The following is a 16,014-nucleotide window of genomic DNA, read 5'->3' as shown; positions in this document are numbered from 1 at the left end:
AGTGGCAAATAGAGGTCCTTCTGGTAGAGATAGTCTTCAATCTACATCTTCCAATGTTGGTAGTTTTTGCCGTTGAACTTCTCAATCTTGAGCTTCCCTTCCTCCGCCATAACTCCCACTCAATTCAAGGAATCCTTTCCTTGAGATAATTTAGCTACGAGCAAACCTTGCTCTGATACCAGTTGTTAGGAAATAAGACGTAGCTAAATAGATAATTGAGTAGATTACTTAATGGAGAGAGACAGATTTATATACACGAGATTATAGAGTAGAGAGAGAGAGAGAGAGAGAGAGAGAGAGAGAGAGAGAGAGAGAGAGAGAGAGAGAGAGAGAGAGAGAGAGAGAGAGTACACACGATATACGTGGTTCACCCAATGTGGGCTACGTCCACAGGAAAGCAGCCACTCAATGGCTTTAGTACTTCAAAACAAGAAGTAGTTTACAAAGGGATTATACCCTTAATAGAGCTCCTGCCTTGCTTCACTCTCACCACCTCACACTCAGATTGTTGCATCAACTTCACACTATGAAATGTGTGTAGAAATGGCCTCCTTTTATAGGCCAAAAGGGCTGCCCTCTCTAATGAGAGACAGCCATGTGTAGCCGCCCTTGTGCGAATAAGTCCAAATTGGACCCTCCAATCCACCCATGTGTGGCCGCCCTTGAGAAGACAAATCCGCTTTTGAATTCGGCCACCGGCCATTGACTTCCGACCACCGGCCAACCGACCGGTTGTTTTCTGACCACTTTCCGGCCGCCGTCCGGCCATAATATTCCGGCGAAAAAGAATATTCCGGCCTTTAAAGTTGCCCCTGATTCTTGTCCGTGAAAATTTTGGTTTCCGGTGAGTGATTTTCCTTCACGCACGATGGCTTCTCCTCATAATGGGGGCCTTACAAATGTGCGCTTTACCACAAAAAATTACAAGGGTAAATCAGGCTCCATACTTAACAAGCATTGGAGCTTTAGAAGCAACATACACTTAGCACTGGTAATCAAAGAAAGGTAGCATTGGTGTTGAATCTCTTTTTAGCGCAGAGATGATGGTGTTTTAAATCAAGGCAACACTGGGAACAAGGCTAGCATTGAAAATTAGGGGCATCTCAAGGCAACACAACAAAGGTTGTAAACCAAAGCGTTGGCAATTGAATTTGACGTAGTTTTGGCCTTCTATTGTAGAGCTAGAGAGAGGGAAGCAAGAGAGAGAGAGAGAGAGAGAGAGAGAGAGAGAGAGAGAGAGAGAGAGAGAGAGAGAGAGAGAGAGAGAGAGAGATCCTCTGGCATCAGAAGCAATGAGAGAAAGAGCGTTGGCGAATTCTCCTTCTCTAGCATCGGAAATATCAAAGGGAGGATGATTCGGCACACATACAGATCATCCCAGTGTTCTTCTCACACTCACGCACAAGCGGTTAGCATCAAGATAAGTGGCAATTTAGCTCGAGAAGATGGTTGCAAATCAACCCATGCATCAGCCCATAGCCCGGTGGTAGTTCAGGGAGGGCCATCAAATAGACAAAAAACCAAGTTTCTTGATAACCTTCAACCAAGATTGTGGATGACACACGGCTCTGTTAGGAAATAAGACGTAGCTAAATAGATAATTGGTAGATTACTTAATGGAGAGAGACAGATTTCACATATAGGAGATTATAGAGTAGAGAGAGAGAGAGAGAGAGTACACACGATATACGTGGTTCACTCAATGTGGGCTACGTCCACGGGAAAGCAGCCACTCAATGGCTTTAGTACTTCAAAACAAGAAGTAGTTTACAAAGGGATTATACCCTTAATGGAGCTCCCGCCTTGCTTCACTCTCACCACTTCACACTCACCTTGTTGCATCAACTTCACACTATGAAATGTGTGTAGAAATGGCCTCCTTTTATAGGCCAAAAGGGCTGCCCTCTCTCATGAGAGGCAGCCATGTGTAGCCGCCCTTGTGTAGATAAGTCCAAATCGGACCCTCCAATCCTCCCATGTGTGGCCGCCCTTGAGAAGACAAGACCGCTTTTGAATTCGGCCATCGGCCACCGGCCATTGACTTCCGACCACCGGCCACTGGCCATTGACTACTGGCCACTGGCCCACCGACGGTTGTGTTTCGACCACTTTTCGGCCGCCGTCCGGCCATAATATTCTGGCGAAAAGGAATATTCCGGCGAGGGGAAAAAAAAGTCTCGGGGGCTTCTGCCCCCGAGGCCCCTAAAGTTTCCCCTGGTTTTTGATTGTGAAAATTTTGGTTTCCGATTGAGTGATTTACCTTCACGCACGATGGCTTCTCCTCATAATGGGGGCCTTACAAATGTGCGCTTTTACCACAGAAAATTACAAGGGTAAATCAGGCTCCATACTTAACAGGCTCGCCTAAATGCATTTTACTGCGTAGGTTGGCCATAACCAATTTTGAGACAAAAATTTGAACTACATTAAGCAAGTACAAATGCACCTACCTGTCTGTCATATTCTCTTGTTATATGACCGCTAATGCATATGCACTAGAAGTTGAATGTACACCAACTTCATCATGTTTTCAATCTCAAAATGGTAGGGGTATTGTTCCCATTCATCAGAGAATCAAAGAGCCCTCGTTCCTCACGTGCATGTCTCTGTGTGTGTGTGTGTGCACACGCACATGTGTGTGTAGTTGTTTTAACTATATACATAAGCTTAAAAGAACCATAAAGTTCAAAAGACAACTGTCTTTAGACAGCTGGTTTTTTTTGGGGGGTGGTCCTTTAAGTACATTTCTGATTTTCTCTAAAATTTTTCCATGCTTCTCTAGGTCCTGGATAACTCTCATACGAGCTCTCAATTTGTAGTGTGAGTGTTCCTGAAAGAATGTATATACATCAAGGTTAGTAGTTTTGGATATCCATGCAACCTTTAAACCGGCTGAGTCCAGGACTATGATAGCCATGATCAGGAATCCAAAATTATATTCTAAAAGGGATCACCTAGCACCAGCCAACCTAAAAATATGAATTATCGATAGTGGGTGCAACTTAGCTCTATAATCCAAATTAGTCCCTAAAGCCAGCATCCTAGTGAGTAGGACGTGTGTGTAGTTGTTTTACTTAAATACATAAGCACAAATTGGCTTCAGACAAGTGACCAGGGGTAGCACAAAAACTTCTTAGAATTATTTTTGTACATTACAATAAGAATGAGGTCCCATTCTAGTAACAAAGTAAAAAGGAACATTAGTACTATCTGCTTCAAAAAGTGGGATTGATTTGATATATGAAGGATGGACGCGAGCCAAGCCAAAGAGATTCCAAGAAAGGATAGAGCCATCGCCTGCATCCATTCAAACAAGACAACAATTATATTAGTCTTGAATGCGTATTACAAGTGTCAATGGACTATAGCAGTTGTTATCCATGTCCAACTTACAAACTTTTTAACCAAGACCATCATCCAAAGTAATCAATTTTGTTGAAAAGGTGTGTTTCTATTTTTTTAAAGTTAATTTTATGGCAAGTCATCCAAAGGTCATCACTCCTTTAGGATAACAGCAAATTAATGTAGTTTTAATAGATATGATTTTTATATATCCCAATTTTATTAAGACCTTATATATTAACATATATATCATTCTAATTGGAAGGCCACTACCTCTTCCTATCCAAGTGTTTTAATCCAAAAATTAGGCCCAATTTTTTAGTCCTTCTGTACTACAAGATTTTTCAAAGAAATAGCCCAGGAATTTATCAATCCTGATCAAATTTATTTATAAATTCCTTTTTTGAACAAAATTCTTTAATAGGATTGTAATGGGAGTGGACTATGAACATTGAGAATAGCGGAATTAAGGTCCATCACTTTTGCAGGCTCCATGCAATACAAGCATGGAGACTTTGACATGGCACCCATTCCACAATTATACATACACTTCAGTGTTTTGAGGTCACCTGCAAGATGCCATTTAACTTGAAAGTCTCCTCTCCCATCTACATCCAATACCTCTCCTTGATTCATTTGCCTATCAATGATATCTGGAATAAAGGTTTGATGGAATACCCAAAATAAAATGTCATGGTATTCTTTCTTTACCTGCAAGATCAATCCTTATGAGATATGAAAAATATGCAAGTAGTAGTGTGCTTTAATTCAGCTAGACCTGGATAAGGTGTAAGATAAGATTTTGTGGTCCTTCATTGAAGATGTCATGATTTCACTAGGCTTCGAGCCTCGTCTTTCATGATTTGATGCGATCCAGGTCATGATTGCACTAACGCCATAATCATGCAGTGTGAGATCGACTAGAGAAAAGCCCTCAAATCTCTCTTTTCACATAAACTCACACACACAAACAAGGCTAAGTGAGGGGTATGAAGCATCCCTCACCTTGTTTATATATTGATAGGTATTCATCCGATGCAATGAGTAGAGCCAGCAAGGAGAATCACGTTCAAATCAACTTATCATCAAGGCACAGGGTTGCTAGTGGTGCTGCCATGGAATCAATGTAGAGGAGAGGGTGGTGGTAGAGAGCAAACAACATGAAGAGAACTCGGACCTCATAGTGCAGAGAGGAAAATTTTAAGTGTGATGAGTTAATCACTGAAATATAGGTAATAATATTATGGGATAGAGAGCCAAAAAATCAAATCACTGTCAAAGTTATATTAACTTGACCCGAGAGGCTAAGAAACCCCTTCAAGGGAAGTGTCACAAGCTGTAACATTTAATGGCCTAATAACTTGTGTGTAGCAAAAAATAGCATGAACATAGTGGGCATTTCATTAGAATAGATTCCTAATGAGAATTACAAGAGTGCTTGGGTTGAGAGAGCAACAAAAAGCATAACACCTAGTTAGATAGCATCAACAATAGTTTCAAAAGAGAGAGAAATTAAGCTATTGACAACAGTTGAGGACCGGATTTGCATGGAGCCGGTCCCCCCTGCAAAAGGCTTTGTATTATGGTTTCTCCCATCAAGAGAGACATTGTACAATACAATTCTTTGTGTTCCTTCAAGACTAGCTAGTGCAATGAAGATGAAAGCTTCATGCACTAAGCAAAACACTTAGTAAACACAAATTTAATTATCCCCGTTCTCAGACCCAAGACTACACACACCTTCGAAGATGGTGAGAGCTAGTAGGGTATGAGAGTAGATTGAGAGGAAGAAGGAGTATCTTACGAGAAAGATGTACATCTCCTCACATAATCACTCATATTAGCATAGATTTAGCTTAGTAATTATCTTGGTAGAGGAGATGAGCATGCATTGAAGCTTGGCTCTTGGTTGGATTTGCATCCACAAGCCAAGAGTGTGTCAATGTAGGCTTCTATCTCACAAGCTTGGAGTAGGTGATGAGCTCTCCATTAAAGCTTGGGAAGAGATAGTCTTCTCTTTCTTCACACATGAGATTGTGTGAGTGTGTGTGTGATAATCCTTGCAAAAATCAGCCCCCTCTCTCTCTTGGGTGAGCACTCTTGCTATTTGCTCTTGCAGGCTCCCCATTGGACCTCCCCAAGTCAAGCCAATGGCTATTAAGCAGCATAAGTGATAGCCTTCTGACATGTGTCCCCCTTTTCCCTTTTGTGAGAGCTTAATCAATTAAACTTAATTGATTTAAATGAATTAAATCCCCATTGGACCTTTACCCATTCTGACCAATAGGAATTAAGTAGCCCATTGGGCTGCTCAATTCCTATTGGACCCCTTCACAGGCTGTCCAATAATCATCCAGGAGACTTAATTTTCATTGGTTCTTTTTATTAAGTGTTTTAAAATTAATTAGGCTAAATTTACTCTAGCCTACTTCTCATTGGTCCACTTCAAGGCTCATCCAATAGGAATTGGGTACACCTTGTGGGCATCTGGCCTAGGGAGCTGACATGTGTCCCTCATTCCCTTTGTGTAAAGGGAGCTTGTGTGTGTTTGTGTGGTCTTCTCTCTCATCCCCTACTTTCTAGGCTCACCCCCTCCTATGTAGGGATATTCAAAGACTTTTCTGTTCACACACAAAGCATCCAATTTCCCTAGGGTTGACCTTTGGACACAACCTTTGAATTTTGGAACCTTAGCATTTTGGAAGTCTTAATGGGATGAACCTTAGGGTCTTTTTAGCCCATTGTTTCACATGGCTCTTTTGCAAATGGCCCCCCCTTTGGATCCCTATTTTCCCTCCTTTGGATCCCTACTGTGGCCGGTCTGCTAGCTTAACCAATATTCTAGCCTTTTCTCCCCTGGCACTTCCGCATATTAAATGATTAGTTTAACATGAGAAAATAATTTAGGAGAATTAGATATTGATTATTATGACATTAACTCTCTCTTGAAATCACAGTCGTCCTCGACTATGGTGTAGAGAAGATAAAGCATATTCACAAGTCCTTTTCTTAGCGGGTAGAGGATCCCTATGTTACCCTACGACATCATTCCACAATGGATGACTAGTCCATTTGGCGCTTGAGATCCTGAGGCTGCCGCAAGCATGTCTGCACATTAGGCCTATCAATCTTCCATAGTAGAGTGACAAGGTCTACTTGGTGTTTGGGAGACGTCGTCTCCGCAAACTTGATCTAATCATGCATACTACTTCAATTTTTTGCACAATAAAGAAAAAGAGAGTCTTATAAGACAAAAAAAACTTTGTTCGTTTTTAACATTTGTACATTTGCTTACTCTTGGGAAGCATTGTAAGCATTGACAAGGTTTAGGTTATCCTTTAATTGTATGCCTTGCATCCATCTAGCATCTTCAAAAGGATAATTCTTAAACTTAATAAGATATCGTCGGCTAATCTTACCACCTCTTAATACCTTGTCTTCATGTCGGAGACTGGACTCGGACTGCAACACCTCCTCTTGGTCCTCGATCTCTGGTGGGTCTTCAATAGTTGGTTCTTGAGGTGGCTCTCCTTTGTAAGGCTTAAATAGGCTCACATGGAAAGCATTGTGTATGAGCCAATGATTGGGCAACTTGAGTTGATAGGCCATCTTATTGATTGGCCTAAGAATTTGGAAGTGACTATAGTACCTTTTTGCTAGTTTAGCATAGTACTTTTGGTGGCCCATAAGATTCTTGCCCGTCGTGTGCCTTAATCGAGCCTTGGGAAACTTTAACAAGACCCAATCGTTTTCTTTAAAGGCTTGGGCTCTTCTGTGCTTGTCAGCAGCAGCCTTTTGCCTTTGCTGTGAGATAGAGATAGCATCCTTAATATTTTGAAAAGATTCTTATAGGTCTCGTCTATACTCATCTTCTGCAGCGAAGATCTTCCCATGTACTTTAAGTAGAAAGGGACTTTTTGATCTTCCCTCAATTACCTCAAAAGGTGCTTTTCCCATGGAAATATGTACAGTGTTATTGTAAGTATACTCCACTAAGGGTAAGTACTCCTCCCATTGGGATCTTTGATCTACTTCCGTTACATAGGCTTTTAGTAGATCGAGAATTGTTAGGTTAGCTATTTCACTTTGGCCATCCGTTTGTGGATGATAGGCCGAAGAGAAGTTTAGCCTTGTCCCTAAATTCTCAAAGAGACCCTTCCAGAAATTACTGGTCATTCTAGGATCTCTATCCGACACTATGGACATTGGCAAGCCATGGTACTTGAAAATTTGTGAAATGAAGAGGGTTGCCATTTGATGGGTTTTGATAGTCTTTTTGACAGGTATAAAATGAGCTTGTTTACTGAACGTGTCTACTATCGTCCATATTCCCGTATTCCCATGGATAGACTTAGGAAATCCAAAGATAAAATCCATGGATATGCTCTCCCATGGTGAATTAGGAATTGGGAAGGGTTGAAGCAATCCAAGTTGCTTCCCTCTATCAAATTTTGTCTTTTGGCAAAACACACATTTAAAAACATACTCTTGTATGTTCACTTTCATGGTAGGCTAATAGAAATATGTTTGAATTCCCTTTAAGGTAGATTGAATCCCTCTATGCCCCGCATACGGTGGAGCATGAGATTCATACATTACTTTCTCACGTAGTGAGTTAGTAACGCATAGTCTATTGCCATAGAGAAGATAACCATCTTGTAACGTAAATGGTTCTTCTTTCTTCCCTAATGCAAAGGCTGAAATCACATCTCTAAAATCAGGATCAATCGCGTACTCATCTATCATTGAAGATAGATCATTGTGAGTTGCTATTGAAACCGCATTCACTCTCGGCCGTCTTGAGAGTGCATTAGCTACTTGATTATGCTTGCCAGCAATGTGAGCAATATGAAAATGAAATTGCGAAAGGAAATTTGCCCACCTCATTTGTTTGTCGGAAATCTTGGTCTGCATCATGAAGTACTTAAGGCTTTGGTGATCCGTTCGTAGAATGAAAGGAGTTCCCAATAAATAGTGCTTCCATGAGTCTAAGGCATGTAGAACAGCAAGGAGTTCCTTTTCATATATGCCTAGAGCTTGCTCAACAGGGTCGAGCCTTCGACTCTCCTAGCCTATGGCGTGCCCTTCTTGGAGTAAAACAGCTCCAAGGCAATCACCACAAGCATCACATTGGACCTCAAATGGTTTTGAGAGATCCGGTAGTGTAAGCACATGTTGAGAGATAAGCTTTTCTTTAAGCTTTTCAAAAGCATTGTTCTCCTTAGCAGACCATGTATACCTAACGCTTTTCTTTGTTAGGTCATGTAATGGTCTCGCAATTTGTGAGAACTTTTCTATGAAGCGTCTATAGTATGCACACATACCTATAAAGCTTCTTAGTTCATGAAGATTCCTTGGTTTAGGCCATCCTTTTATTACCTCTAACTTTGGTGGATCCATTTGGATGCCATCTTGAGAGATAATGTGACCTAAATACTGAATCTCTTGCAAGAAAAATTCACTTTTCTTTCGATTAACATAAAGTTTATTCTCTCTCAAAACTTGAAATATTACCTGGAGGTGTTGCTTGTGTTCGTCTAATGAATTAGAGTAGATGATAATATCATCAAAGAACACTCCAGTGAAGGTTCGATGAGGACTGAATAGCTTCTCCATCAAGCGGTTGAATGTGGCTGGTGCATTGGTCAAGCCAAAAGGCATGACAATGTATTCGTAAAGACCAAATGTGGTGCGAAATGCGGTCTTTACAATGTCTTGATCAACTATCCTTATTTGATGATAGCCACTTTTTAGGTCAATCCTACTAAAGTAGGTCGATCCTTGTAGCTTATCAAATAGGTCTTCTAACTGTGGAACGGGAAACCTATTCTTGATAGTGATCCTATTTAGTGCTCTATAGTCGACACACATACGATATGTGCCGTCTTTCTTTTGCACTAATAGCATATGTAAGCAAAATGGAGATGAGCTAGGCCTAACCATGCCCTTCTCAACTAACTCATGCACTTGCCGCATAATCTCCTCTTGTTAAGCTTGAGAAACTCTATAAGGAGGTTTGTTAGGCGGTGAACTTCCTGGAAGAAGTTCAATTGTATGGTCATCATTACCTCGTTTAGGAGGTAGCTCACAAGGGATGTCGTCAATAAAAACATCTTGAAACCCCTTGAGAAAATTGGATAACTCTAATTCCTTTTGGTTGCTTGTATTTTCTTTTGTTAAAGCATTAGGTTCATTTTGAGAATCTTTAACAAAAATCATGTACACGGAAATAGAGCTCTTAGGAGTTGCCCTTAGGAGACTTTTGGACATTGTCCTTCCCCTTAGGCTCATTGGAACCCTTGTTTTCCGGGGGCTTATTATTTCTTTTAGCCCCCGTTTGGAAATTGATTTGTGAGGCCACCATAGTATGGTGTATTACCGCTGATATGGTACGTGGCCTTTGGGAGTTGACATACTCTGCCATTTCTTCGGTTAAGCCCACACAAAATTGTTGCTTTTGCTCTCCAAAATCCAACTTTTTGAAGACAATGGCTTTGAGTTGTAGGTCCCAAAACTTGTCTACATATTTGTGGATGGATTCATTGGGAGAGAGCTTTAAACTTCGCCATTCGGTGAGTACTTTGTCTTTGGCATCGGTGGCCAAAAACTGCTTCATAATGGAAGCTCTTAAAGCTTTCCATGTTCGTGGAGCTTCACGGTTGGCTCGTAGGCTAGACCACCATTGCCTGGCGGACTTTTGAAAGTGCATAGCTACATGGCGTAGCTTAGAGGACTCCGTGAAGCCCTCATCTCCAAACGCCGCATCAAATTGCTGGATAAAGGCCAAGACTTTTTCCGTAGCACCAAAGGTGCCATCATAGGTAAGGAAAGAGATGCTCTTCCCTCCCTCTTTGAACCTCTTCAGCTTGGATGACCTCTTCAATGCGGCATAGGATTTCCTATGGCCTCTTCTTTTTTATCGTTCAAAGGTTGCACCATCACTTTCTTCAGAAGGTGAAGAATTTGAAGAAGGTGGAGAAGAGGGTGACCTCTTTCTCGCCTTTTTCTTGTCTTGATCTTCGTTGTTTTCACCATCACTTTCATAAGAGGAAGAGGATAAAGAAGATGGAGAAGAGGGTGTCCTCTTTCTCACCTTTTTCTTCTCTTGCTTTTTATCATCCCTCTTTGAATTATGGCGTGGAGAAGAGTGTGATGGTCTTCTCCGCTTTGGTTGAAGCAATCCAGGTTGCTTCCCTCTATCAAATTTTGTCTTTTGACATACCACACATTTGGAAACATACTCTTGTATGTTCACTTTCATGGTAGGCCAATAGAAATATGTTTCAATTCCCTTTAAGGTAGACTGAATCCCTCTATGCCCCGCATACGGTGGAGCATGAGATTCATACATTACTTTCTCACGCAGGGAGTTAGTAACGCATAGTCTATTGCCATAGAGAAGATAACCATCTTGTAAATTAAATGGTTCTTCTTTCTTCCCTAATGCAAGGGCTGAAATCACATCTCTAAAATTGGGATCAATAGCATACTCATCTATCATTGAAGATAGATCATTGTGAGTTGCTATGGAAACCGCATTCACTCTCGGTCGTCTTGAGAGTGCATCGGCTACTTGATTATGCTTGCCAGCAATGTGAGCAATATGAAAATGAAATTGCGAAAGGAAATTTGCCCACCTCATTTGTTTGTTGGAGAGCTTGGTCTGCGTCATGAAGTACTTAAGACTTTGGTGATTCGTTCGCAGAATGAAAGGAGTCCCCAATAAATAGTGTTTCCATGAGTCTAAGGCATGTAGAACTGCAAGGAGTTCTTTTTCATATATGCCTAGAGCTTGCTCAATAGGGTCGAGCCTTCGACTCTCCTAGCCTATGGCGTGCCCTTCTTGGAGCAAAACAGCTCCAAGGCAATCACCACAAGCATCACATTGGACCTCAAATGGTTTTGAGAGATCCGGTAGTGTAAGCACATGTTGAGAGATAAGCTTTTCTTTAAGCTTTTCAAAAGCATTGTTCTCCTTAGCAGACCATGTATATCTAACGCTTTTCTTTGTTAGTTCATGTAATGGTCCCGCAATTTGTGAGAAATTTTCTATGAAGCGTCTATAGTATGCACACATACCTATAAAGCTTCTTAGTTCATGAAGATTCCTTGGTTTAGGCCATCCTTTTATTACCTCTAACTTTGATGGATCCATTTGGATGCCATCTTGAGAGATAATGTGACCTAAATACTGAATCTCTTGCAAGAAAAATTCACTTTTCTTTCGATTAACATAAAGTTTATTCTCTCTCAAAACTTGAAATATTACCTGGAGGTGTTGCTTGTGTTCGTCTAATGAATTAGAGTAGATGATAATATCATCAAAGAACACTCCAGTGAAGGTTCGATGAGGACTGAACAGCTTCTCCATCAAGCGGTTGAATGTGGCTGGTGCATTGGTCAAGCCAAAAGGCATGACAATGTATTCGTAAAGACCAAATGTGGTGCGAAAGGCGGTCTTTACAATGTCTTGATCAACTATCCTTATTTGATGATAGCCACTTTTTAGGTCAATCCTACTGAAGTAGGTCGATCCTTGTAGCTTATCAAATAGGTCTTCTACCTGTGGAACGGGAAACCTATTCTTGATAGTGATCCTATTTAGTGCTCTATAGTCGACACACATACGATATGTGCCGTCTTTCTTTTGCACTAATAGCACAGGTGAGCAAAATGGAGATGAGCTAGGCCCAACCATGCCCTTCTCAACTAACTCATGCACTTGCCGCATAATCTCCTCTTGTTGAGCTTGAGAAACTCTATAAGGAGGTTTGTTAGGCGGTGAACTTCCTGGAAGAAGTTCAATTGTATGGTCATCATTACCTCGTTTAGGAGGTAGCTCACAAGGGATGTCGTCAATAAAAACATCTTGAAACCCCTTGAGAAAATTGGATAACTCTAATTCCTTTTGGTTGCTTGTATTTTCTTTTGTTAAAGCATTAGGTTCATTTTGAGAATCTTTAACAAAAATCATGTACACGGAAATAGAGCTCTTTATTGACTTGTTGAAAGCTCGTGTATGTACAATGGGGATAGTGTTACCCATTTCCTTAGCATCTATACACATGTCTTTTCCCCTGAACTTAAAGGAGATTCTCCTTTCAGGAAATTTAACATCGGCAGCCAGGCGGTCAAACCATGGTGCCCCTAGGATTACATCCTCATGCTTGAGAGGAGGGATAAATAAGTCCTCTTTGTCCACATAGCCTTGGACATGAAGCCGCAATTTCCCAATTAAGGGAGTGACTGAAGCTTCTTGCCCCTTGAAGGCATTGTCTGCGGGTAGGACATCTCCCATCTCTTAGGATTGTATGCCTAGCTTGGTGGCTAACTCCATAGATATAAAATTGTGAGTAGAACCAGGGTCAAAGAGAATAAAAGCATCATGTTCTCTTACCTTTCCCCAAGCATGGCATAGATGAGATCCTTTGTGATGAGTTTGGTGAGTCTCCTCCTCTTGGATTTCAACCAAGGAAGCTCTAGGAGGATCTTGGCGGTTGTTCTTTTGGGGACAAGCGCGGTACGCATGCCCTTGTTTGCCGCACTTGAAACACCGGTTATCCTTACGATAACGCTCAAGCTCTTCAGGAGAGAGTTTATTCTTACCTTTGTAAACTCCCTTCTCTTTAGCTTTGTTGGAGTTGCCCTTAGGAGACTTTTGGACATTGTCCTTCCCCTTAGGCTCATTGGAACCCTTGTTTTCCGGGGGCTTATTATTTCTTTTTGCCCCCGTTTGGAAATTGATTCGAGAGGCGACCATAGTGTGGTGTATTACCGCCGATATGGTACGTGGTCTTTGGGAGTTGACATACTCTGCCATTTCTTCGGTTAAGCCCACACAAAATTGTTGCTTTTGCTCTCCAAAATCCAACTTTTTGAAGACAGTGGCTTTGAGTTGTAGGTCCCAAAACTTGTCTACATATTTGTGGATAGATTCATTGGGAGAGAGCTTTAAGCTTCGCCATTCGGTGAGTACTTTGTATTTGGCATCAGTGGTCAAAAACTCCTTCATAATGGAAGTTCTTAAAGCTTTCTATGTTCATGGAGCTTCACCGTTGGCTCATAGGCTAGACCACCATTGTCTGGCGGACTTTTGAAAGTGCATAGCTACATGGAGTAGCTTAGAGGACTCCGGGAAGCCCTCATCCCCAAACGCCGCATCGAATTGTTGGATAAAGGCCAAGACTTTGTCCGTAGCACCAAAGGTACCATCATAGGTAAGGAAAGAGATGCTCTTCCCTCCCTCTTTGAATTTCTTCAACTTGGACGACCTCTTCCATGCAGCATAGGATTTCCTATGGCCTCTTCTTTTTGATGGTTCAAAGGTTGCACCATCACTTTCTTCAGAGGGTGAAGAATTTGAAGAAGGTGGAGAAGAGGGTGACCTCTTTCTCGCCTTTTTCTTGTCTTGATCTTTGTCATCTTCACCATAGCTTTCATAAGAGGAAGAGGATGAAGAAGATGGAGAAGAGGGTGCCCTCTTTCTCGTCTTTTTCTTCTCTTGCTTTTTATCATCCCTCTTTGAATTGTGGTGGGGAGAAGAATATGATGGTCTTCTCCGCTTTGGTGGTGATGGAGAGCGTTTAGCCCGCCGTCTTCGTGGAGCCATCTTCGCGGAGGTGGCGGGAGACTCGCTTCTTTCTCGTTCCTTTGGTGGAGGCTCTTGAGTTCTCCTTTGGGAAGGAGATACATCATCAAGAAGTAAATTCTTGAGCCCTTCATAAGGATTCTCTTCTTCTTCCCGAATCGGAGAGAGACCTCTTTTGGTAGTCTCACAAGGAGGCTTCCTAGGTGTTCTCTCGTCATGGTGATTAGCTTGAAGAATCCTGTGAGCACGGAGCTGCCGTTGCACTTCACTTTGGAGAGATAGATTGCCCATGGCTTGTTGAAGCCTAGAAACAAGATAGTTAACAAGCATTGAAGCATCATTAGTAGCTTGCTCATGAGCAAAATGAAAGTTATCAACATTAATTTCACTCTCGTTACTATTGTCAGCCATTCTAACAACTTTTAGGTGTAAACTTTTTAGGTGTACTTTGGCACTTCAAGCCCTAGTTGTTACTCCTCTTTACCCCTTTAGAAAAAGCACTCAAGCTACTGTACCCGCGGCTCAAATACCATTAATTGCAAGGAATAGAAGAGAGGGTCTTTCGACACCAAAACAGCACCGGCTCCTGTCAAGCTTCTAATAGCTCAATAGTGGTTAAGCCATAGGCAAGCCCCGTAGGACTCCACTATTAAGACCATAGCTCTCGACGGTGATGCCCCGTTAACTGCACAAAGGCAGGCGCACTGCAAGGCTGAAAAATCCCTATTCTACTTACTCACAGGCAATTAATAATATCAACCATTTGTAGCTAGCTTGAGGACCTCCCTTCTTGAGCAAGAAAAGAGAAACCTTGAGCTCTGATATCAATTTAACATTTAATGGCCTAATAACTTATGTGTAGCGGAAATTAGCATGAACATAGTGGGCATTTCATTAGAATAGATTCCTAATGAGAATTACAAGAGTGCTTGGGTGGAGAGAGCAACAAAAATCATAACACCTAGTTAGATAGCATCAACAATACTTTCAAAAGAGAGAGAAATTAAGCTATTGACAACAGTTGAGGACCGGATTTGCATGGAGCCAGTCCCCCCTCCAAAAGGCTTTGTATTATGGTTTCTCCCATCAAGAGAGACATTGTACAATACAATTCTTTGTGTTCCTTCAAGACTAGCTAGTGCAATGAAGATGGAAGCTTCATGCACTAAGCAAAACACTTAATCAAACGCAACTTGAATTATCCCCGTTCTCAGACTCAAGACCTCACACACCTTCGAAGATGGTGAGAGCTAGCAGGGTATGAGAGTAGATTGAGAGGAAGGAGTATCTTACGAGAAAGATGTACATCTCCTCACATAATCACTCATATTAGCATAGCTTAGCTTAGTAATTAGCTTGGTAGAGAAGATGAGCATGCATTGAAGCTTGGCTCTTGGTTGGATTTGCATCCACATGCCAAGAGAGTGTTGATGTAGGCTTCTATCTCACAAGCTTGGAGTAGGTGATGAGCTCTCCATTAAAGCTTGGGAGGAGATAGAGTATTCTTTCTTCACACATGGTCAAGTGTGAGTGTGTGTGTGTCAATGCCAAGCAAAAATCAGCCCCCTCTCTCTCTCTTGGGCGAGCCCTTCCTGCTAAATTGGTCTGGCTTTTGCCTCATTGGACCTCCCCAAGTCAAGCCAATGGGTGTTAAGCAGCATAAGTGATAGCCTTCTGACATGTGTCCCCCTTTCCCCTTTTGTGAGAGCTTTAGGTAATTAAATAATTAAACTAAACTCTCATTGGACCCCTTTGCCTCCTGGCCAATAGGAATCAGGAAAGCCATTGGGCTCCTGAATGCTCATTGGACCCCTTGGGAGACTGCCCAATAGTCTTCTAGGAGATTTAATTCTCATTGGTTTCTTTTATTAAATGTTTTTAAATTAATTAAACTAGATTTACTCTAGCTTAATTCTCATTGGTCCACTTCAAGGGTCTTCCAATAGGAATTGGGCACACCTTGTGGGCATCTGGCCTAGGGAGCTGACATGTGTCCCTAATTCCCTTTGTGTAAAGGGAGCCTGTGTGTGTGTGTGTGTGTGTGTGTGTGTGTGGCTTTCTCTCTCATCCCCTACTAAATGGGC

General features: G+C 41.7%; 1 protein-coding gene across 1 annotated transcript; it reads right to left on the bottom strand.

Moving 5' to 3' along the window:
• Positions 1–2,735: 2,735 nt before the first annotated feature.
• On the bottom strand, positions 2,736–14,341 carry LOC147423610 (uncharacterized). The gene is made up of 3 exons (XM_086501501.1): positions 13,614–14,341; positions 9,640–10,217; positions 2,736–2,830 (listed from the first exon to the last, which is right to left on the bottom strand). Exons 1-3 carry the CDS (start codon positions 14,339–14,341, stop codon positions 2,736–2,738), a joined length of 1,401 nt encoding a protein of 466 aa, XP_086357627.1.
• Between the last annotated feature and the right edge of the window lie 1,673 nt (positions 14,342–16,014).

Source organism: Adiantum capillus-veneris, chromosome 26, assembly GCF_014529385.1.
Source record: "Adiantum capillus-veneris isolate H3 chromosome 26, ASM1452938v2, whole genome shotgun sequence".
In the NCBI taxonomy this organism is placed as follows: Eukaryota; Viridiplantae; Streptophyta; class Polypodiopsida; order Polypodiales; family Pteridaceae; genus Adiantum; species Adiantum capillus-veneris.
The sequence above is the reverse complement of the archived record's forward strand: the minus strand, read 5'-3'. Positions and strand labels throughout refer to the sequence as shown.